This window comes from Octodon degus, unplaced genomic scaffold, assembly GCF_000260255.1.
Source record: "Octodon degus isolate 3935 unplaced genomic scaffold, OctDeg1.0 scaffold00003, whole genome shotgun sequence".
In the NCBI taxonomy this organism is placed as follows: domain Eukaryota; kingdom Metazoa; phylum Chordata; class Mammalia; order Rodentia; family Octodontidae; genus Octodon; species Octodon degus.
In genome coordinates, this window is record NW_004524579.1 from 25,549,233 (window position 1) to 25,571,730 (window position 22,498).

Sequence of the window (22,498 nt, forward strand, 5' to 3'; positions counted from 1 at the left end):
GGTCCCTGTGTTTTGCTAAGCTTGTTCTAAGTAGGTGCTTTAGACCACTGAGCCATCTCACCAGCCCCTAACCATATACAACCTTAAAGCAAGGCAGTCCCACAATATTCCTTTTCCTATCTCTTGGCTTCATTCACCACCCCCTTCTTTTTGAACAGTCATCTACCCAAGAGACAGTACAGTGTGATCACGTCTTGTAGCATGGTGGCAGAGATAGCCAGCTCACCTCAGGACTGCCTGTGAAAAAGACAAAGCAGAAGGGGCATGTTCCCATTGTCCCCTCAAGGCCATGCCCTGAGAGACCTAAGATGTCCCACTAGATGTGCCTCTTAGTTTCTGCCACCTCCCAATAGCCTCAAGCTAAGAACCCAGTCTTTAACACATTGGACACTGTGTGGATGTTTAAGATCCAAGGTATGGCAGCATCCAAGGAAACCATGCACCTCCCAGCGACCCAGCTCTGGACCCCCATTTGGAGGCACAGACCACCTGGGAACGGGGCAGTTACCACGGGCTCTCCCCCAGGCAGCCTGCCACAGGCAGAATATCCATGTTAGAGAGTCACAGACTCCGTTGAAACCTGCTCAGAGGCCCTCAGCCTGGTTCTGGCAGAGCTGCATGTGTGTGTAGCCATGGGTGTGTTCCTGTTGGTGAGGGTTAGGTTCATGCTCAGAGGCATGAATACATGTAAAGCGGTGGCAGAGGTGTCTGTGGAGGGCTCAGCACAGGCTTCAGGTCTCTTCCCTCTCTGCTTTTATCTGTGTTTTTATACTGGGACTCCAACTAAGATATTGTTTTTAAAAGCGTCACTGCTGATTAAAAATAAATAAATTAAAAGAAAAATTAGAAAACCACCAATTGAAACATAGGCGAGCCTCCCCACCCCTCACCCTTATTTCTGAAACAGGTCAGCTTCTCTCAATAGCCTTGCAGCCCAGCAATTCCAGGAATTTTAGAAACATTACCTGTTTATATCTGCTTGGACGTGACCCACACATCCTGCTCAGTGGAGGTGGACCTTGGTAGGGTAACTTCTTAGAAGCTATGAAAAAACATAACCCCCAGGAGGAGGAAGCTTCAGCTATTGAGACAAGCTTGTCATTGGGGAAGCTGTGCTAGGATTTTTATGGCCCTTCCAGTTGCCAAGTGCTGTGGTTCCTTTGTATCATTCACTCCTCAGGATGTCATTGTGTGCATTAGGAGATGGCGGGATTCTGCCAAGCCCTGAGCTGACAGGCTCTGTGGGGCTTCCAAGGCCTGGTTTGCCTAGAAGGCACAGCAGAGCTGGCATCTAGTTGGTTCTTCTATGCCAGGCAATTCATGAGGCCCTTCACTCCAGGTCATCTAGAAGGTTCTGGAAAAAGGGAAGCCATTAGTTTCTATAGATTTGAAGATTTTCTTGGAAAGGTCAAGAGCCTGGTCAGATAAATATACAAATTTGTGAGGACAAGCAGAGGATCTGTGATTTCCAAGAAGCCAGAATCGAGAGCCACTGTCCAGGAGCAAAGGTGACAGATGGAACAGAGCAGAGGTGGTATTAATGGGACAGAGCAGAGCCTATCTGAGCAGTAGCCTGTCGTGGGCACCTCCCTGCTTGAGCTCTCTTGCCCCTTGCTCCGCCTGGGCTGGGGATTTCAGCCTTCTTGTCAGCCCCAGTGTGTCCTAGGTATCCTCTTCCCTGGTAGAGTCTTATGATGAGTTGGTCTGAGTTCTCCTCTGCACTCTGGAGAAATGTAGCACACCAGGAGAAAGACTTTCTTGGCTGTGTGTAATGCTTTCTCTTTTTTTAAGGTGCTGGTGTGTAAGAGAGGGAAAGGTAACAGAACTGTGAGTTAGCCGGGAATACATCTATCTAACTCGGGGTACAGAGGCCCAAGGCCACTGGAACATTAGGATCACCTTCCCGAAGGTTTGGTGGGCCTTGGGATCCACAAGGCTGCAGGCCGTGCATTTCAGCTCTGTAGGCCACTCTTGAATCTCACTGAGGCAGACAGAAGGGGAATCGGATGCTGCAGCAGCCAGGTCCCTTACCTTACCCACCTGGAGTGAAGGGCAGGGTGAGCTTGGTGGGTGGCCTTGAGTAGCCAGAGGAAGGGGAGCATGAAAAGCAAAGGTGACGTGGGTGCCACATGCTGCCCCACAGAGATAAGACGAGCCTTTCCTTGCCTTGGAGTCTTGTGGTAGAGAACAGGGTCATGTCGCCCCACTGCGACCCCAGCGGCTCCTTCTGCAGCTGCCATTACCTCCACCACAGCTGCTGGTGTTTTTCACAAGCCGTGTTCAATAGAGCAGATTCATCAAAATTAGGCTCTCGTTCTCTCCTCCCTTTTTCCTCGGCAAATATTTAGTTATGATCAACTATGTACCAGGCAGCCTCCTAGTGCCGGGGGCACCTTGGTCCGCGAGACAGATGGTCTCTGCCCTCTCACACCCACCGCTGGGAGGTGGTGTGGGACTGAGGGGCTTCCCCACCCAGGCCGCATGGGGCCTGGGTCGGGCTGACCAGGTGACCAGGGAAAGATAGCTGCCCATGATGATTTTTCCAGCCTGGGGTCTCCCCACTGCTGCTTCCTGGTCCCTCCAACTGTCTAACAGAGCAGGGCTGGGCCCACAGGCATTGTCCCCCAGAGGCAGATGATACTGCTGGATGAGGGGGACTAGTAATCCACCTGCTCTCTTGAGATTCAAATTCCCTTTGTTAAATAGGTAAGTACTTGAGTGTCGAAAGCTGGGGAGCACCAGGGCTTAGCTGGTGATTTGATAAGGTCTGGAAGAAACTGATGGCCTGTGGTCTCTTGCTCTGAAGCCCAGTCTCCAGCCGCAGAGCAGCCCCTGCAGGTCACAGCCTCAGGGTTCTGCTGTGCTACCACTGTGGGGCTGGTAGCTTTTGCTCACTGGAGACTATCAAACACTCTGGAGCAACCCCCATGCTGAACAGGGTCCTGAAGGACTACCCAGGTGGGCCCAGCTGGTGATAGGGAGCAGAGAGGAGAGGCAGGTGGGCAGGCCCAGGACCATGGATGCACCTGGGATGCGGAAGGGAGGGCGGGGGCTGCATGTGTTTCCTAGGGCTGCCAGAACAGGCGACCACAAACTGGGAGGCACAGAGCCATCACGATGCCTCAGTCGGCAGGGCAGAGCCTTTCCTCACTCTTCTGGGTTCTGGCTGGTAGCTGCGTCGTGCCAAACGCCGCCTCTGTCTTCACTCATCCCTCCTCTCTCTCTTCCTGCTGTTCCTCTATGTCCATCCACATTCTCTCCTTCTCATAAGGATGCCAGAGGTTGGATGTAGAGCCCAGCCTAATCCTGTGTGAACTCATCCTAACTTGATCACGTCTGCAAAGACCCTATTTCCAAATAAGGTCACATCCACAGGTACCTCAGATTAGGACTCCAATAAATCTTTTGGGCGACACAGTTTTCCCCACTATATGAGATGAAGAGGACTGTGCAGATCTCCCATGCCAGACACTGTGTTCAGGAGCCCCAGTGCTGATCCCCAAGCGCAGGCGCCTCCCTCACCTTGCTGGTGCCAGGCACATGCCCACACGTGGCCATGACACTAGCATCCTCGCTAGTGAGTAGAGATTGGAACATGTTCTCCCTTCCTCTCTGTTGAAGACCTGTGGGCTTAGCTTAGGTATCACTCCCTAGGCAGTGGGTTCCTGGACTCTTCCCCCACCCCAAGTCCCGGTCCTTCTTCTGGGCTGCTCAACTCCTACCCTGGCACATGCCACTTCAGCTTCTCCATTACTTTCCTTCTGTCCCTCCTGGAGGTTTTTCTTCATCCTGGTGTTATCCAGCTGGTGCACTGGCACACAGTAGGCCTCCAGTGTTTGTTGAGTGAAGAACAGCCAAAGGTAGAAAGATGGGTGTATAACTAGATGGATGGCTGCTAACTATTCCTGTGAGCAGAAGGGTCTCCGGGACTACCCCGCACCACCTCACCTCTCCTTCCCTCATCCTCCTGCCATGGCTATTTCACTTCATAGCACAACAATCCCATTTATCACATACATATTTGTCAGCTGTCTCCTTTCCTGAGTGTACACCCCAAGAACAAGCATTTTGCCTGTTTTTTTACAGTACCATATGCATGATGCCTTAATGCATATTTATAGGATAGGTAGATGAATGGCTATTAGTCTCACATTGTTCATCTTTGCATCATCTTGATTATTTTTTCCAGCATCCTAATTGTTTTTAAGAGCTCCTTTCTTACCTTTTCACTAGCTGCACCAGAGTCTTCAAGATCTGAAACTCTGTCTTCCCTTTCACTCAAACGGTTTTGCGGGGCTTGTGATTGAGATTTTAAGTTCCTCTATATCTCTTTGACTCTGCTTCATGCAATCTATTTTCTTTCCTGTATTGCTCATTCAAGGAATCCATCATTTTTCTTATCTCCTCCTTTTGTCAATGTCTTCTTTAGAAGCAGTTATTAATTCTTTTCCTGCAGAGTTTCTTTCAGATTGGGTTTCCTCCATGTTTCTGTATTTGATTCTTTATTTCAGATGCTAAGATTTCTTTTTTTATTTCAGAAATTAATTCTGCTCTGAGTTCCTCTATACCTTTCTGCTGTTGTTTCTTTACTTCCAACGCTGTTAATTCATATATTTCAGCTGAGCTAGCATCCTCTGCACTTGTTCTGGGTGGGCATTGGGTTTCCCCCATATGTTTCTATATTTAATTCTTTACTTCAGATGCTATGAATTCAGAGATTTTTTTTTTTATTTCAGAAATTGATTCTGCTCTGAGTTCCTCTATACCTTTCTGCTGTTGTTTCTTTACTTCCAACGCTGTTCATTCATTCTTTTCAGCTGAGCTAGTGTCCTCTGTACTTGTTCTGGGTGGGCTTGAGGCTTGAGATTGCATTTTGCTCCTTGTCTTTGTCATTTTGTATAGCACTGACCTCTGCCCTTTGGTGTAGAGCTTCGGTGTATTTATAACCTTGGCACCTACTGAAATTCGGGTGCAGATCTCTTAAGTTTGAGTTTATCCAGTTATGCCTGCCTTGGGTCTAGCTGTTGTGTTCAGCTCCTTCCTGCTGCAACCCTTGGAAGTGAACCTGTGGTGCCCTTCTGTTGTGCCCTTGCCCCACGGGGTACAGGGGAATGCAGAAGCTCTCCCACACACTAGCCGGGCCTGGGCTTGGGCTGGATCTGGAGGTCCCGAGAGCATCACAGAAGCTCTCACTCACTCGACAGGCTTGGGGGAGAGGGCTACAGAGGGATGGAGGGGTCCCGAGGGTGCAGTAGAGGGTCTCACTCATGCGGCATTCCTGAGTTTTGGTCCGGAGAGGTCCTGCGAGCGCAGGGAAGTTGGAACTCTCCCACATACTCTCCGGGCCTGGGCTGGGCTGGATCTAGGTAGATGAATGGAATGGTCGTTGTGTTAGGATAGGTGGATGGATGTACAGATCGAGGTGGCCGATAGGACCCGTTGGCCAGGAAAGGCTCGTCACTCTCATCACAGTAGCAGCAGGCCTTAGAGTCACCAGCACACCTGATCTCTGCAGGTGCTTTTGCTTTGCTTCCTCTCCTGCCACCTGCAGGCCTAAGGTTTATTTTTTCTATCTGCCATCTCAGGGCAAGGCCGCTCCACTCCCTGTCTGGGATTATTAACTGTTGGGCTGGGCTGAAGTTCTGAGGTCAGAGCTCTGCTAGACAAGCCCTTGATCCCTCCAAAATACCCCCTGCACAAGGGCATGAGATTTCAGCCTCAGCCTGCTCTGTACTGGGCTGTGTTTGTATAACATGTTTTGTAACCAGAGCGGTAGTGTGCTGCCCCTTGCTGCAGCATCTTACACCTGCACCGACCTCCAGCTCGGAGTGTGTGAATGTGCGCATGTGCGGAAGGAACACTCTCCCTCCCTCCGAGGAGAGGCTCACTTCGTATCATGTACTTGTCTCATAGCCCCACTCATTAGGAAAGGTGATCAGAGCTGAGACCAGGCGGGGCACAGGGAGTAGGGCAGCCACACCTAGGTGTCTGTACTCATACACAGAATTCAAAGCTAAGCCCGAGGGCCCAGTGGCCAACCAGATGGTGACAGAATCACGACTGCCACAGAGTGATCACACACATGGAGCCAGCAGGGAGACCAGAAGAGTGTCCCTGTCACACTAAGGAGAGGGCTCCTAACCAGGCCAGGCTGCTGCCAAGCAAGGAACACCCAGATTTGTTAAGAAAGGAATTAGAGGCAGGACCGCTGGACACTCAAAGGATGATTCTGGCAAGCTGGGTTCGTTCTCTGCATCTGCAAAGCAGGAAGGGGGTCTCTGGTGTAGAGCCAGAGCACCATCTGCTCAGGCCAGGCCGCTAGGGGCCCCCAACTGAAGCTCCTTTCCAAACTCCTTATGAGTCACTCCTGTCATTGTGTGCCGTTGTCTAGGACATGCCATCCTTTCCACCCCTATCTTACTGGTCACATTTTATGGCAGAAATCAAATGAGTGATGAGTATACCGTTCCTTGTGGCCGGATGATCTCCTCCGAGGCCTGGGGACAAGTTAGAATCCCTGCTGAGGTCACGTCCACAGGGCAGCTCCCCAGTGCTGTGGCTGGTGTGGAGGAAAGAGGCCAGGATGTGGGTCAGAGCCCAGGATTCTGAGGCCTGGCCGGAGGAGGCTGGCACCTTCAGTTCGTGTTATGCCAAGTGCCACAGGCAGCTCCGTCTGTCCGACCTCAGAGCTGAGATCTCAGTCTGCTGCCAGCTTGGGAGGGAGCCTCAGCTTCCTGTCCATTGTCTGCTTAGGGCACACCCAGCGTGTTCCTGAAGTGACCTGGAGAGGGAGGAAGGGAGGAAGGGAAGGAGGGAAGGGGGCCAGCTCAGAGCCTGGTCAGGGTGGGAGAGAGGAAGTGAGAAGGGAAGACTTGGTGTTTTTCCTTGTTTGTGTTTTGTATTAAAGAAAACAAATAATATCCTTTGAGAAAACCATTAAACAAAGCACATCCTAAGGCCCCAGAGGCCTGTTGCGGCTGCCTGGAGCCTGGAATTCATTCATGCCTTTTTGGCTAGATTGTTGGAAGCAAGAAAGATGGGGTGGGAGGGAAGGGCTGTCATTAAAATGTAGTTTGGAATGTGTCTTTCCCTCCCAGGACCCTCAATATCTGGGCCACACCCCCAAGGTCTCTGCACCCTCTTGACTCATCTTCCCACTGCCCCTCTGGGAAATAAACCAGGGCTGCCAATGTCCCACATCCCTCCCCCAGTTGGGGCTGAGTCTTGTGAAGGTAGAACAGTGGGGTACTTTCAGTGGAACCCCAATGGGGGGGGTTGCCACCTCACACAGGGGTCAGGGCTGCAGCTCACAGATCCACATGATACTTCTGGGCCTCAGCCTCCCTGCCCTCTGGGTGGGGGCTAGGGCCAAATGCATGCCCAGGGACCACTCCGCTGCAGACTGGGCTCCCAGACTCCTCTCCATCTGTGCCTGCCCACAGCCGCATGTCATAGTGCAGGTCACAGACAGGCTGTGTCCTGGTGAAGCCCAGGTACCCCATGCTCCATTCTGGGATGCTAGAATGGAATGGTGATACTCTGCCATGACACTACCATTTTTCTGTTGGGAGTGGAGGTGGTGGGAAGGAGCTAACAACAGAATTGGCCATCAGCCCGGCTTCTGTGATAATTCTGCCAGGCCTGGCGTTTGCTGGATCAGGCCTGCATTCCAAGTAGAAGGTCTCTTTCCAACTGATGTCAGTGTCTAAGTAGTTGTCATGAAGACAATATGCAAAAGACCATCCTTAGAATTTTCCCCAGTCTCTCCTTTGAAGTTTAAAAAGGAATTCAGCTATTTGCATGTTTTCCCTAAATACTTCCCAGGCAATATAAAGAGAAAGCATCTTGGGTAAATGCTTCCAGGGGAGCTAAGCCTAGGATTAGGAGGCAGTTTTCCTCTGCTCACAGCAGACTCCATCTCCTCGCAACAGCACAAGGCAGAAGGTAATAACATTCCCATTTTATTAAGAAATTGGAAGACCTTTTCTCTGCCTTATAGCCAGTGACTATATACCTGGTCCCCATGAGGGATACCAGCAGCCCTCTGAATTGGGGATCCATAGAAAGGGCCCCACTGGTCTCCCTTCACAGGCTCAGCCCCCAATCAAAGGAAGGTGGAGGACATTGGCACCCTGAACCTGCTGCCCCCTCTCTGGAAATGTTGATGTGCTTTCCCAGGTCTCTGGGCCTGAGTATCCTCACTTGTGTTGGACAGCTTGGATAAGATGGATTCTGAGGTTTCCCTGATGCTCCCCATTTTTTGAGTCTGAAATTCCAACATCCTTCCCTGGGGAAGCATTTTCCAATTCCCATCTGAATTTGGAAGTCAGAGCCTAGTCTCTCCCATCTTCCTGTCCTGAATGCTGTTGTGGTGCATGTGGTCCCAGATGCCCTCTGCTCTCTTTGGAGGTTATTCATGCCCCCTCTCTCCCATATCCCAGGGCTACCACCCGATGCCCCACGAAGTGGAGATAGCGCACACCAAGAAGCTGTTCCGGAGGAGGAGAAACGATCGAAGGTAAGGGAGACTGTCTCGAGCACCAGGTGTTCTCGCCCATACCAGTGTCTATCGCTATGTCGTGCTGGCTTGTGTTGAGCTCTTCTGGTCACCAGCTGCTACCCATGAGCTGAGGTCGGTGGCATGGTGGGCTTCATTACTGTTTGGGGATTCCCAAGAGCAGCAGGAACTCGAAGGAGTGGGTCCCTTAGGGATGCAACAGAGGACCACTCTCCCTACTGCTGCTCCCCAGACTTTGTGGGTCAGAAGTGTTCTTCCCACTGACCTCTGAGCATCCTCAAGGAACAGGGCCTGCTGGCCACACATTCCAGGACATGGCCTCCAGGAGGCTTCTGGAGCTCAGGAATCCTCTGGCATCTGCCTTTCCTCTTTCCATCGGGAATTGTTCCTGTGAGAACCAGCTGTTCTATGACAGGCAACACACTGATAGCAGTGGCTGGTGCTGATGCTGCCGATGCCCAGAGCCGTGAGCCATCCCTTCTGTGGAGTTCAGAATCGACAGTGAGAGCCACAGGACAGGAAAGGAGGGATGAGGTTGCAGGTTCCTGGCTTGCAGACAGGAACAAGCAGCTGAGATCGGCACCTGAGGAAGACGTGCATTGCCACTTACGAGGCTTTCTTATTTGGGAAGGTATTCAGTGTGGTGTAGGTGAAAAAATCCAGGTGCAGAACAGTGTTGTCGTGTCCGCCATTTGTGCAAAAGGCGGAGTTGGAGTGTATTTTTTGCTTGAATATGCATAAATTATTTTTGGATAAAAATCCAAAGAAAGAGAAAGAACAAGAAGGCTTATGCCTGAGGAATTAAAATGAGGTATTCCCCTGTGGGGAATTTATTCTTAGATAAAGGTGATGGCTGGTGGTTTTACCTTAAGTGAACAGAGAATGTTCTTAGAAACATAAGAGACAGCCTGACGTCCCTGGATCAGAAAACTAGATGTGCTACCCTCACGCCATTTAGTGCCCATGGGCCGCAGCTGACATTGTCTCTGACCGTTCCTCAGCACACAGGCCTGGAGCAAGGGCTGAGAGGTGATAGCCATAACTTGGGGGGGCGGGGGCCGGTTACCCAAAGTGCTTGTCACCCGACAGTAGATTTGGCAGGTCTGAAAACATTCACAGAGGACAGTAAATAGCTTAGGCATCGGAACTACTAGACATCAAAAGGAAACTAGAGCTGGGAGAGTTAGACCAAACCTGTCCTTCCTTGACCAGAGGACAAATAATTGCTTTGCATTTGCTGCCTTTTTGCTGCATAGCATCACATTGACAAATCCCTCCATTGTAGTTCTTGTCAGGGGGAAGAAAGAGGGCACTACCCCTAAAGGAGAAACGGGGCTTACAAGGGCCTGGAGAGATGGCAGGGAGAGGGAGGCCTGTGTCCCTCCTCTTCTGTCCTAGAGTGTGTACCTCAGGTACAGAAAGTCCTCAAGCTTCTGAATGAAACAGCTTCTCCAGGCTCAGTAGTGGCATCCGGGTCAGCCCATATGTCCCTTTCTGGGCCAGGTCGCCTTGCTCCACAGGAGTCCCCTGGACAGGGGCAGGCCTCCGGAAAGCAGCAGCATGACACAGGAATGTAGAAAGGGGCCTGCATGACACGTGAGGACTGGGAAGCCAAGCTTCCCCCAAGCCGCACTCATGGTAGAATGCCCAGGCTAGGTCAGTGCACCTCGAAGAGGATGTGAACTGGGCTAGCATCCAAAGGGAGGCAATAAATATGATTAAAGGGATGGAAAGTATGTCCTGTGAGGAGAGCTGAAGGGCTGGGGCCAGGGAAAAGGAAAGAACATCCTCACCATGAAATTCGTGAAAGATTTACATAGAGGGAAGGGGGGCAGCTGCCTCTGTGTTCGCAGGGACCCCAACTAGAGGACATCTGCTGAAATGAAAGGTAGGTTTTTAGCTGGACCAATGACAGACTCGAGGGAAGGTCTTGACTGTTGGGCCAGACTGCAGTTCAGGACAGCAGACACACACTGAGCCAGAGGCTGTGCTGGCGGGGACACCCACACTTGCTCCCATCCTGGAAGACAGTTCCATTCATCACTCACAGGTGGACCTGCTGCGTAGTCCCCAGGCAATGGGAACTTTCATGATAAGAGCTGGCAGCCTTGTGGTTTAAGGACCTCGTTGTCTAAAGGCAAGAGCCTCTGGAGTCCTGAGAAACATGATTCAGATACTTAGAGAGTGGCTGCAACATACAACCAGGTCAGCCCTAGCCCTCCCAGCCAATAATCTCTACTAGTGGCTTTGCTGAGTACTGAACCTTTGTATTGACCTTGATTGTTAATACTTCATCTGTACACAGTAACCTTCCCAATATTGGGGGCTTAAGCCACACTGAGAAAGGCTCTCATTCCCTGAGCACATCAGGTACAAGGGGAGCAAAGGGATTGACCAGAATCAATTTTGGTAGATAAGGGGCATCTGCATTATACCTCTGATCTAGGCCTGGGTTGCATGAAAAGAAGTGGCCAGCTGGCTCCCCTGGTGTCCCTCTGTCTCTCCTCAGAATGCTTGCAGGAGTCTGTGGCTTCTGTCTTCCTACAGAGTCGGAGCTGGTCTCTGATAGCTGTAGACTCTGGGTAGCCCAGGCATGGAGCCGGAGCTGAATCGTGTGGTCCCATGGCTAAAGGAGCTTCTCTAAGTGGGATGTAGAATCCTCGCCCCCATCGAAGTCCACCCCTGGTCCAGTCCCAGCTGGCTCTCTCTGGTGTTTCTGTGTGTCCTTGCTGCCTTTATCTCCCCCTGGGGTGTGTCAGGGGCCTACTAAGGAGCTGCATCATGGAGCAGTGAATGTTTAGAGGCTGAAACTGAAATTAGAGGCTGGGTGGGAACCCCAACTTCACTACACATCAGCTCTGGGACCTTGGCAGATTACTTCAGACCTTGAATGCTCTATTTCTTCTTCTATTAAATGGATGTCTTAGTTATTTTTCTCTTTGCTAAGACAAAATACCCAGCCCCTCAAGTTAAAGGAAGAAAGGTTTATTTAGCTTACAGTTCACAGAGGTTTCACTTCATAGTTAGCTGGCTCAAAGACAGAGGGACTTTGCAGAGGAAAAACAGTTCATGGCAGGCAGAAGACAGCAAAAGCAAACAAGCAACTAGAGAGAAGCCCTGACCATGGCACTTTCTGTCCCTTATATTTTACCCAGGCTACCCACCCTTAGGGTAGGTAATCCTCACACCCTTAATCTTAACATCGCACCATGAGTCACTCCCAGCATCATGTCCTTGATCCCAGCAGCACAAATTCTAGTTGTAGCCACTTCCAAAAAGCCCCACGTATGACCACAGGAGACTTTGGAGGGACACCTAGAGACCCAGCCATAACAGTCCACTGGTTAAGAGATTTAAAAGAGCTCATTCTTGTGAAGCACCTAGAATGGTCTCCCCCCAGTGCACTCCAGGGCAGAGGGAGTCCAGGTGCCAGCAAGCATCTCTGCTGAGTGTCCAGTGGGAATGTCTACAGTGCTGCCTGGGGCTTTGCCTGCTGCCCAGTGATGTCTGGGTATGCCTGGACCCAAGAGGCCTTGCTGTGTGCTCCTTCCAAGGTTAAGGCACCAGGCCCAATTTTTCCTTCTCCCAGATCAACTTGGAAAGCTCTGCACCCCGCTACCAGGGCCCTGGGCTCCTTCTACATCAGCCATCTCTGGGCTCTACCCCCACTTCCTATGGGCTGCTTTGAAGGTCTCTGTGATTAAATTTGACTTGTGGGTGTCTTTCCCCTGTTTTACAGGGGAAAAAAAGCTAAGGTCTTAGACAGTTCAAAGCTTTTTCTTCTTAAGAATGTTCTCAGAATTTGGACAACTGGTAACCACTTACTTATTTTTGGAAGCTAATACATGTTGGCAAGTTTTAGGCAAAATTATGCATTTTATGATATAAATGCAATAAATGAGTATTCCAAGCATTCCCTAAAGAGCAGTATGGCTGTGGGTGCCCTGTCTGCCCTCACCCAGCTGGAGATAGAAGGAAGGAAGTCAGCCAGGGTTCATCTTCCTCCCCGCAAAGCTGTCCCCAGCATGCAGCCCAGAAGAGCAGATTCACCGAAGGGCTACAGTCCTGGCCTGGAGCTCCTGTTCACCGTGAGTGGGTCCCTCACCTCTGGGGCTTTTCTCAGCTTCTCTCCCCACTGCCATCACTGTCTACATTTTAGGAAATGAACAAATGGAGGCACTGAAGAAATGTCAACTCCCTGTTCCCTAGACAACAGAATCTGGGGTGGACATTAGCTTCTCAGGAGTTTTCCTTGGGGAAGAAGAGGCAAAATACCCTTCCAAATCCGCTTTGAGTTTCACAGTGTTTCGATTGCTACCTTGAAGAGGTTGAGCTTTAGTGCAGGCTTGGTGGGCAGTCTGAAGTTGACCCAAACCAGAGGGACAGGGCAGGCTTTACACCCTTGTTGGTCATGGCTGGGCTGAGTAGCCTCCCTCACCCAGAGCAGTTGGCCTGGTGGATGGCAGGGAGGGATGTGGGCAGTGCCTTGCTGCCAGCACCGTTGAATGTCCAGCTAAGACTGATTGAGCTATAGTCAGGGCTGTGTTTGTGCCCAGAGGACATCAGGGTGTGAGAGTGGCCTCTCCTGTCAAGGACCTGAACCAGCACTCGCATGGAGCTCACTTTGCCCACCATCAGCCGGAACACTGTGCACACCCCTGGAGCATTCACGCAGTTCGTAGAGAGCCAGAGGGGAAAGGCATGCTTCTGGAATGCTTTCTGGAGGAGGTAGCAATGAAACACTGTGAGACTCAAAGCGGATTTGGAAGGGTAAATAATAAGAGGAACATGAGCTCCACAGCGAAGCAGGAGTTCCTTAGGTGTTCCTAGCCAGAGATTCTTAGGAATTGCCCCACACAGCTCCCTAGAAACAGGCAGATGGGTGGGTGGAGCTCACGACCCACAAGGGCCTAAGCAGGAGGGAGAAGCCAGAGCCCACTGGCTCCAATGGTCCCTGCCTAGGCTGTTAGGAGTCTCTGCAGACCCTGTGGACTCTGACGCCTGGCCTCTTAACAATTAGAATGGTGCAGCTAATGCAATCATTAGCGGTCTGTTGCACAGTGCCTGCTGGTGTGGCCAGGGAGACAGGAAAGACGTTCTCCAAATTAATTGGCTTCATTAAGTGAAGTCTCAGAACGGTTAATTTACCTCACATGCAGTGCAGATGGGAAGAAAGAAGAAAAGAAAACCTGGGCCACCTCAGCTGGTGTCAGATGGCTGTGCTGGGTGAGAGGCAGAGGGGCACGTGGCCACCTTGGAGTGCAGAGTGGGCCACAGGCTGGATGTGCAGGGCACTCACAGCCTCTGTACCACCACTGACCATGGCCACAGCGTAGTGCCCTCCAATTGTGGAACCAGGGAACACTCTATCCTCCCTCTCTTTCTCTGCCAACACATACTCAAACTTTCAGTGTCACCCATCAGACTTGATTGTGTAGGTTCTTGGTAACATCATCTAAATCACTAATAAAAACAAATAAGGCATCTGGAATTGGGCTAGTGAGTATCCAACTTTGTAAATATATTAAAATTATGAAATTCGATGCTAGAGAGTAAAATTTTATGGGATATGAGTTATCTGAATCAAAGAAAAAAATTTTAATGAAAATATTAACTCTTAGGATGGAGTGATAGGGCCAGCCTCTTGAAATACCTTGGTGTTCATAGGATTCCTTGAATGTATTGGGCAAGAAATCTTTTCAAAACACATGAAGATTTGGTCTGGCTGTGATTTGGCCCGTGAACCTGTGGTAGTGATCACTAATCACTTTTTTTCTCTTAAACCACCTGTGTGGAAGTCTGTTTGGGAGAGTTGATATCAATATTTCTTTTTTTTTTTCAACTATGCATATAGCTATAGCTGAAGGGGGAGAGAGAGAAAATGAAAACTGATTGATTATGAGAATTGGCTCATGAGATTACAGAGACCAAAATGCCCCACAGCTCCCCCAGTCACTGCAAGAGCATCTCTGTGTGGAAACCAGTGGCATAGTTCAGCCCTAGTTCAAGGGTCAAGAGCTAGGAGCACCTATATCTAAGGGTAGGAGGACACCTTCCTCTGCCTTTTTGTTCTATGCAGCCCTCCGATATATTAGATGACATTCATCCATGTTGGTGATGGTAGATCTTCTTTAATGAGTCAACTCAAATGCTACTTGTTGTGGTTTGGGGTTTTTGCAAGGGGAACAATACAATGCAAGACATATTTTTATATGATTATTTTATAATGAGTCATCCAAAGCATCATATACCAAGTGCAGGAAATCTAGCTACATATTAAAGACCAGCTGAGGGCCTGGATCCTAATGTCCTGCATGAATCCAGCTGAAAACTTAGAGCCCACAACAGTGCTTCCCATGAGTCCAACTGGAAGCCTAGAGCCAATGACAGTCTCATGCAAGCCCATTTCACAAATCTGCGCTGGGAAGGCCCCAAAGTTCAGTGGTGGAAGCTTGAAAGTCTCTGCCAGCGGGATGAAAGATCTGTGCTAGCAGGCTGAGGGATCTGTACTGGAGCCAGGAAGCAATGCTCAAGGTAAGCACCAGAGCTCCCCTGAAAAGCACCACAGCCATCCTCAGTGACAGCAAGGTCCTGAGCTCCTCTGGCAATGAAGAAAGCTGAGTTCCCATCAGGAAAGCCAATGTGACAAGCTTCTCCAGAGACTGAGCTATGCTCCATCTTCCCCTCCAGAGCCAGGAAGCCACGCTCAAGGTGAGGACCAGAGCTCCCCAAAGTGAAACCTGGCCATTCTCAGTGACAAGGTCCCAAGCTCGTCCGCTAATGAGAACAGCCAAGTTCATCAGGAAAGCCAGCATGGCACGGTCCTCCAGCTGAATAGCTCAAGAGAACCAGCAGCTTCCAGCAGCTCCAACAGCTTCTCCAAAGAGCTTCCCCAGCCTCTACCAGCTCTTCTTCAGTTCTGCCTCTTACACTGCTGGCAGTAATCCTCAGGTGGGCCTCCCACACCCAGCACCATGCTAGTTCATTTCAGCTGGGTATAACAAGTTGCCCACCAATAGGCAGTCCACTGCACTAGTCTCTTGTAAAGCCATCCTTCCCAGGCATACCTAGGAATATTTTACCAGTTATCTGGGCATGCTTAGCCCAATCAATTTGATGCCTCAGATATGGGCAGAGGCCATTTATGACCTCACATGAAGAGTTCTCTTATCATGACCAATTTTGCCCCACCCTTCAAGTGAGAAGGTAAGGATTCAGTGCCCAGTCACTGTCCTGTGACCTCCTGAGGCCTGGGCATCATACAAAAGCTTACTTGATTCTATCTTTTCTGGACCAACTCTTCTTTCAAGAAAGACAAACTTAGTGTTTGGTAGGCTGCTTTATTTATCCCTTCATTTTACATCACTCTATCAGTAGCTTTCTGCTTCTCTCCTTTTTCTTACTCTACGTTTTAAAAAACACAATTTTAGAGTTGTCATTAAGATGTTTAAACTTCACTTCTTGATGCTGCTCGAGCCTAGGCTGTGATGGTCATCAGGGATTGTGAGAGGACCCTTATTCCAGTTCTGGAATCCATCATCTTTCATAGCTGGCCTTCTGGGTGAAGGTTCTGAGCATGCCCAGTGCCTCCTAAGACCCCTGTCTTCAAGTCACAGCTGCTTTCTGGAGCTTGCCTCCCTCCTTAGCGCCTAGCTATTGGTCCACCCATCACAGAGCCTTCCTCTTCAAGGATGAATAAGTCTCTCAGACCTTGCCCACCAGGAACTGACCAGGAATTAACTAATTGGAGTCCTGCCTCTATCTATCAGCTCATTCCCATGAGCTAGCCCTTTTAGAAGTGCAGTTGGTGGTTGGGCATGGTGGTGCATGCCTTTAATCCCAGTAGTGGGGCTGAGGCTCTGTGGGCTATAAAGTGAGTTCAGGGCCAGGCTGTACTACGTATCAAGACCCTGTCAAAAAAAAAAAAAGAAAGAAAGAAAGAAAGAAAGAAAGAAAGAAAAAAGTACAGTTGCTGCTCAGCACTCATGGGCTACATACTGCCGATGTACCTACCTGCTAAAGTTTATCTCTGCCACCAAAATCAACATCCACCATATTTTTTTGGTTACTCACCAACTCACGGAGAGCAATAAATAATTTGAGTTGGGCAGCATTCATGTTCTGAGCTGAGGTCAAATAAGGTGACAAATTGCACTCTTGTCTCCATTTGCATACTACAGACCAGCTTTCTCTTCATGGCATGTTTTTTGCTATGATTTTCACATTTGTGTGCTTTTTGCTGGTGACTTTCCTGCTTAAAATGGCCCCGGCATTGTGCTGAAGCGCTGCCTACTCTTCCTAAGCATAAGGAGGCTGTGATTGCCTTACTGGGAAGTGCGAGTGTTAAATAAGCTTCATTCAGGCAGGAGTCATGATGCTGTTGGCTGAGAGCTCTGTGGTGTATATTGAATAAGGAATCTTGGAACAGAAACGCACGCACTGAGACCAGGCGTTGGTCAGTCGGCTTGCAGGAACCTAACCTTGTATTTTTCCTGAGAGTAGTAGCTCAGCCTTCACTCAGTGTTTGGGTGACTATAAAATGTAACTTCTAGGAAGAATGAGATCAGCTGTGTTGTGGTGATGGGTTTTCAGGCCCAAGCAATGCCCCTTGTTTGTATGGTGGCACTGTGCAGCTGGGGGGACAAGTGAAAGTCAGGGGACCTTCCCTCCACTTGTCACCGCCCTGCTTGGTTTATCTCTTCATTCGTACCATCCTGGGGTGACACCATCACTGAAGCCCTCGCAGGATGCTTGGTGCTAAAGTGACTGTCATTGCCATTCTGTCATCAGGAGCCCAGGGACTGCGAGACAGATCCATGCTCACATTGCCCACGGTTTCTCTTTCTATCCCAGCAAGGAAATTGCCCTCATTAAGTCTCTGCTAAAGATAGATAAGAAAATGGGACAGGCAAACCCCCACCTGGCAGGCAGCCCTGTCAGATTCTGAGCAAAATGAGTCAGATAGGAATTATTTTTAGGATCCTCTCCTCCTCCCGCACGCCCACCCCCAAGCAGGCTCTCTTGGAAAGAACAGCTCATGTCTTCAAGCCACGGGTCCAGGTGCATGTTTGATTTGATGCAAGTGGAGAGCCAGACACACCTAGAGAAGACCCCCAGGCTTTGCACAGATCCTGATGACCCATGTAATCTCCATCTATGCGGCCACTCTGCCCACCCTCTGGGCAGAAGCCACCAAGACGGTGCCAGCAGGCTGGCCCATCCTCTCCTATGAGCAACGTAACTTCCCTGATACCCTTCTCCGTTCCTCTTTTTGCATGCGCTCTCAGCCCCACACAGAGTGAGAAGGGCCGTGGGAGGGCCATCCTGTCCCTGGCTTGGGGCCCACATCCATGTGAGGGCCAGAGGGACACACGAGGTGGTCCACCGTGCATTTTGGCAGAGCCCCTGGCTCCCAGCTCTCTCTGCCAGGTGACGAGCACCTCCCAGTTCTGTGTCCACTTACCTGGCCACGGGAATTTCCTCTGTTTGGATCACTCTTGTCCCCTGTCCCCAGCTATTTCATTTGGGCCTGTAAACCTGAGCAGCAAAGCAGAGAGGCCTAAGGCCAAGGAAGGTGGCTGCAGAAGAGAACTTGGGGGCCAGGAGGGCTGCTGACCAGAACTGATGAGATGGATAAGGACACACTACAGTGTGTTTTTATTTGACATAGATTGCCATTAATATTGGATCAAAAAGAGGTGCTCACAAACCTTAAGAATGCTTAAATTTTTAAAAAATGATTACAGTAAAAAACACAATGCCATTAAATCCTCCTAAAAATATTCTAAATGTTCCCCTCTGCTTCAGACACACTTATCTCATCGTTCTTTGCAGTGTGACTTCTACTATAAGGTTTTTTTAAAAAATTTAGAAATTCATTATATTTTTCTTTTCAATTTTTTTTTCTTTATTTATTAGATACAGGGTCTTACTACACAGTTTAGGCTCATAGTGGTCCTCCTGTCTCAGCCTCCCCAGCACTGGGATTATAGGCGTGGGCTATCACGCCAAGCTTTGGGGCTGGCATGGCTCCAATTCTGGGGCCGACATGGCATGTGGTACCAGGGGTTGAACTCAGGTCTTTGCACTTGCCAGGCAGGTGCTTAGACCACTGAGCTATCTCCTCAGCCCCTGTATTTTTCAATCACTCCTTGTGCATCCTTAGAAAATGTGGATCCCTTGTGCTTCCTGATGTTTTTGCTCAGCTCTGTACTCTGAGCTGTATGTAGGGTCAAGGATGTTGAGCCAGGAGTCGTGGAATCCAGACTTCCATCCTTAGGTGTGATCCAGAGCAATTCCCTTACCCTTGGGGCATAGTTTTCTATTTCCATTTCATAAAATGGGATTGTCAGGGGCCAGGGTTCAATCCCTGGGCCTGCTGTGCCGGCCCCACCCCCAGGGCACACTGAGATGGCAGTGAAGACTGGGCATAGTGGCGCGCGTCTGTAATCCCAGCACTTGGGAGACTGTAAACAGGTGGATCACTCCAAGTCCTGAGACCCTTCCAGCAGTTGTCTGGGTGTCAGTAATCAGTGTCTCTTATGTGGTTGGCCCATGAGTCCTCTCAGAAAATTCCAGAATGGGAAGTCATGTCTGCTTCTCATGTGTACATGTTTCTTTCTCTACACCTGGTCCCTGTCTGCACCCTGGCACCCATGCTCCTGGTGCCTGGCTCCTGGGAATTGGACACAGCAAGAAATGCAACAGGAAGCACATTGGAGGGTCTTCCTGCTGGACCCCCGTCCCCAGTCAACCTGGAAGTCTCAGCCATTCCAGAGGCAGTTCCAAGAGCTGACAGTGTCAGAGTACTGTTTTAAAACTTGTCTTAGGTACTTTCTCATCACTGAGAAAAAATACCTGGCCCCACAGTTTAAAGAAGGAGGAGTTTATTTTGGCTCACACTTCAGTCCAGAATTCACTGGCTCTGAGGCAGGATGGCATGAGACAGGAACATGGAGGCGTACCCACTTGCCGCAGAAGTAGAGGGAGAGCGTGAAGAGAGGAGAGAAGGGAGACAGATCCCTTCAGGCCCCCTTCCCAGTGGCCCGTCTCTCCCCGACAGGTCAACCTCCATCAGCAAGTGAGCTAGAAAGCCCCTCTAATCCAGTCTCCTTCCAAAGGTCTCGCTTATGATCACATGAGGCTTTAAGGGACGTCTAGATAGAAACCGTAACAAGCATTAAACAAATACTGTTCATATAATTTTCCCAGAATCCCAAGGAAGGCCATGCTATTTTTATTTCTATTGTACAGATAAAACAACTTGTCAAGAGAAGCAAAGCAACTCTAGTGATGTGGCTTCAGAGCGTGTTACCTGGTCACGCCCCTGCCCTGAAATGTCCCTTGACTCCCTATTCTGCATCCTCAGCCTCCCTCCCTGGGCCCCTCACTGCCCTCTGCATAGGGTACTTGAGACAGCATGGCTGTCTTTGTGCAAAGAGACACAGTTTTTATAACATGTGCTAAGGGGAGGGCTGTGATATCATTTGAATGATTAAGTAATTAATTAATGGTTTGACTTTGGACCAAACCCCACTAGATAGGATGTCTACTTCTTGTCTTCTGTACCCATGCCCTAGGTTAGTCCTGCCTGTAGACTCCTTGCCTCAGCTGGGTGGTTCATGAGTGAACACATTTGGGAAGTCCCTGCAGCAGGCCAGCATTTACAGGTTATGAGGCCCCCGCTGGTAAGAGGCCAGAAAAAGGGTGCTCCAGAGGGGTGAGGATCTCTCAGGAGAGGGCTTCCTCCAGTGCCAGCTCCTCCAGTCCCAGGGAGACAAGCTCAGGGCATAAGGGTGCCTTCCACTTGCCAAGGCTCCACAGTAGTGACGAGGGCACAGGTTTTAAAAATACCAAGGAGCCGTCCTGGCCAGGTCAGCATTTACCCTGCGCTCCGAAAGTTATTTATGAGTCTTCCCAGTAACATAATTTTAGCCATTTAATCCAGTGAGTGTGTTTTAGGGAGCCAAGGTGGCCTCTGATGGGGCCTGAATTATTTTGGGAGGCCCTGGTTTCCAGAAGTGATGCAGGGTTTCAATTAGGCAAGACACTAGCAAACAAATAAAGTAACTCAGGAAGCCAGGCTCTTGGGTCCCCAGAGGTGATGCCTGAATGTAGCCCCCATGGGAGAAGTTAAGGGAACGGGTCTCCTGGGGGCAGCATGGTCATTTCTGAATGGCACCTGGTACCAGCTTGTCCTCTCTACACACTGGCAGGGATCTGAAGGCCTAAAAACGTGGGCAAGATGGGGCTGCCTGTTTTTTCCCCAAGTACCCTAGATAGACAGACAGAGCTCAGCACCAGGAGGAGACAGACCCAGACCAGTGGCAGGCTGTGTAAAGCCACTTTGCAGGTAGACACTCAGATTCACCAACAGTTTATGGGGAGCTTGAAGTTCTAGTCACCAACATATTAACAGCATAGAGATCTTTGGAGGAATTACTCAACAGTTCATAGGTTTTCAAATGGGGCCCCTCCCAGCCCCCTCTACCAGGCCCCCATGTTCCTTGTGGATTAGACGTTCCCTGCCTGCCCTCCTACTCACTTTGTTAGTCCCCAGACCTTTCTTAGTTCCTTGTTTCCAGCTCACCCTGTCCTCTGGCTGTCTGGCCCTACACCGAGGATCCCCTTGTGAGGCCCTAGCTCTCGTCAGCTCTTCTGCTCAACCCTTCCCACTGCCCCCACCCTCTATTCCTTAGCCTTACCTGACTTCCTTTGGTCCTTTCCCTGGCCTTCCCACAGTTGGCAGGGGAGGTCAGGCCTGGCGCAGGGTGAGAAAGCTTCCCCTACCACACACACACCTGCCACAGGTGTAGCAGCTGAGGGATTCAGGGTTGGCAGGGAGGGCAAGCTCCACACCCTGAGTCGCCTCTCTGTACAGGTGGCTGAGGTGCCCAGAACAAAAGCAGCTGTCCCAGCCAGCCCTATCTGCATTGAACCAGCCCTCCACAGCACTGCTGCCCTCGAATTGACTCTAAACAGTCTTTCAGCTTCAAAGGGAGGATTTGGGGGCCAAAAGACCCAATTGCAGCCTTTTGCTTGTTGGGCTGACACTGAACTTGAGAAAGGACCTTGTGTAGGCTCAAAACAAAGATGAGAAGTGTTTTTAGAAGAAAAAAGCAGGAGATGGGGCTGTGTGCATTTGGCCTGGTGGCCCTAGTAGCCACATCGAATATGCAGTACAGCCTGTGGCCTATAATGGAGCACATGACTCCACGCCACCCTGAGCAGAAAAATAGTGTCTTCAAACTGTGAGCTGAAGATGAGCACAGAGAGCCTCACTGGGGCCCCTGGGGGCAGCAGAGAGAGTCAGGCTTTATCTGACACTCAGGAGGATTGGTGATGCTTGGGCAGTCCTGGGTAGGGAGGGTCGCCATTGGCCCCCTCCCCCAGGCACATGCACAAGGCTAGCTTCTCCCAAGACCACACCATCCCAATCCCAGATCCTTGTGCTTTCCTGGGATAGCAAGGCAATCTCAGCCCCCTTTCCTGACCAGCTTTGGTATATTTTAAGAGTGCTACCTGACTCTACAAGCAATCAAGAACAACCATCCCCACCTCCTCAGCCATCCCCTTCTACTTCACGCAACCCTTGGTGCCCCAGGTGTACCGTCTGTAAACCCAGTGTTGTAAACTGGACTGACTGTTATAATCTGGCCTTAGAGAGCAGCTCAGGGCAAGTCACTTGGCATCTTCACAAGCACTTGGTGATTGCCTGGAGTTCAGAGAACAATCTAGTTTCTAGCATCTTAAAACACTCCCATGAGTAGGAAGTAGGTGGAGCTAGGGGGGTCCATCTTTTTTAAAAGGAGGATTTTTGACTCTTAAAAACTGATAACCATTCAATGTGAGGCAAACACCCATTTGCCAGTGCCTTCATTCCCTGGGGTCGTGCCACACGAGCCACTACAAGGGCCCCATTCCACCCACATGTAGAGATGGCCTCTTGAGTGTGCTGAATTATCTGCACTGGGCTAGAAT

General features: G+C 50.1%; 1 protein-coding gene across 5 annotated transcripts in view; it reads left to right on the plus strand.

The window, feature by feature from the left end:
* The window catches only part of Ctif (cap binding complex dependent translation initiation factor), a 315,277-nt gene that overhangs the window by 166,316 nt on the left and 126,463 nt on the right, over positions 1–22,498 (plus strand). For all 5 annotated transcript variants that reach the window (XM_023714714.1, XM_023714712.1, XM_023714720.1 and 2 more), the window contains one exon: positions 8,442–8,518. In XM_023714714.1, the coding sequence (XP_023570482.1) occupies positions 8,442–8,518 (77 nt within the window). The remainder of the gene's footprint in view (positions 1–8,441; positions 8,519–22,498) is intronic.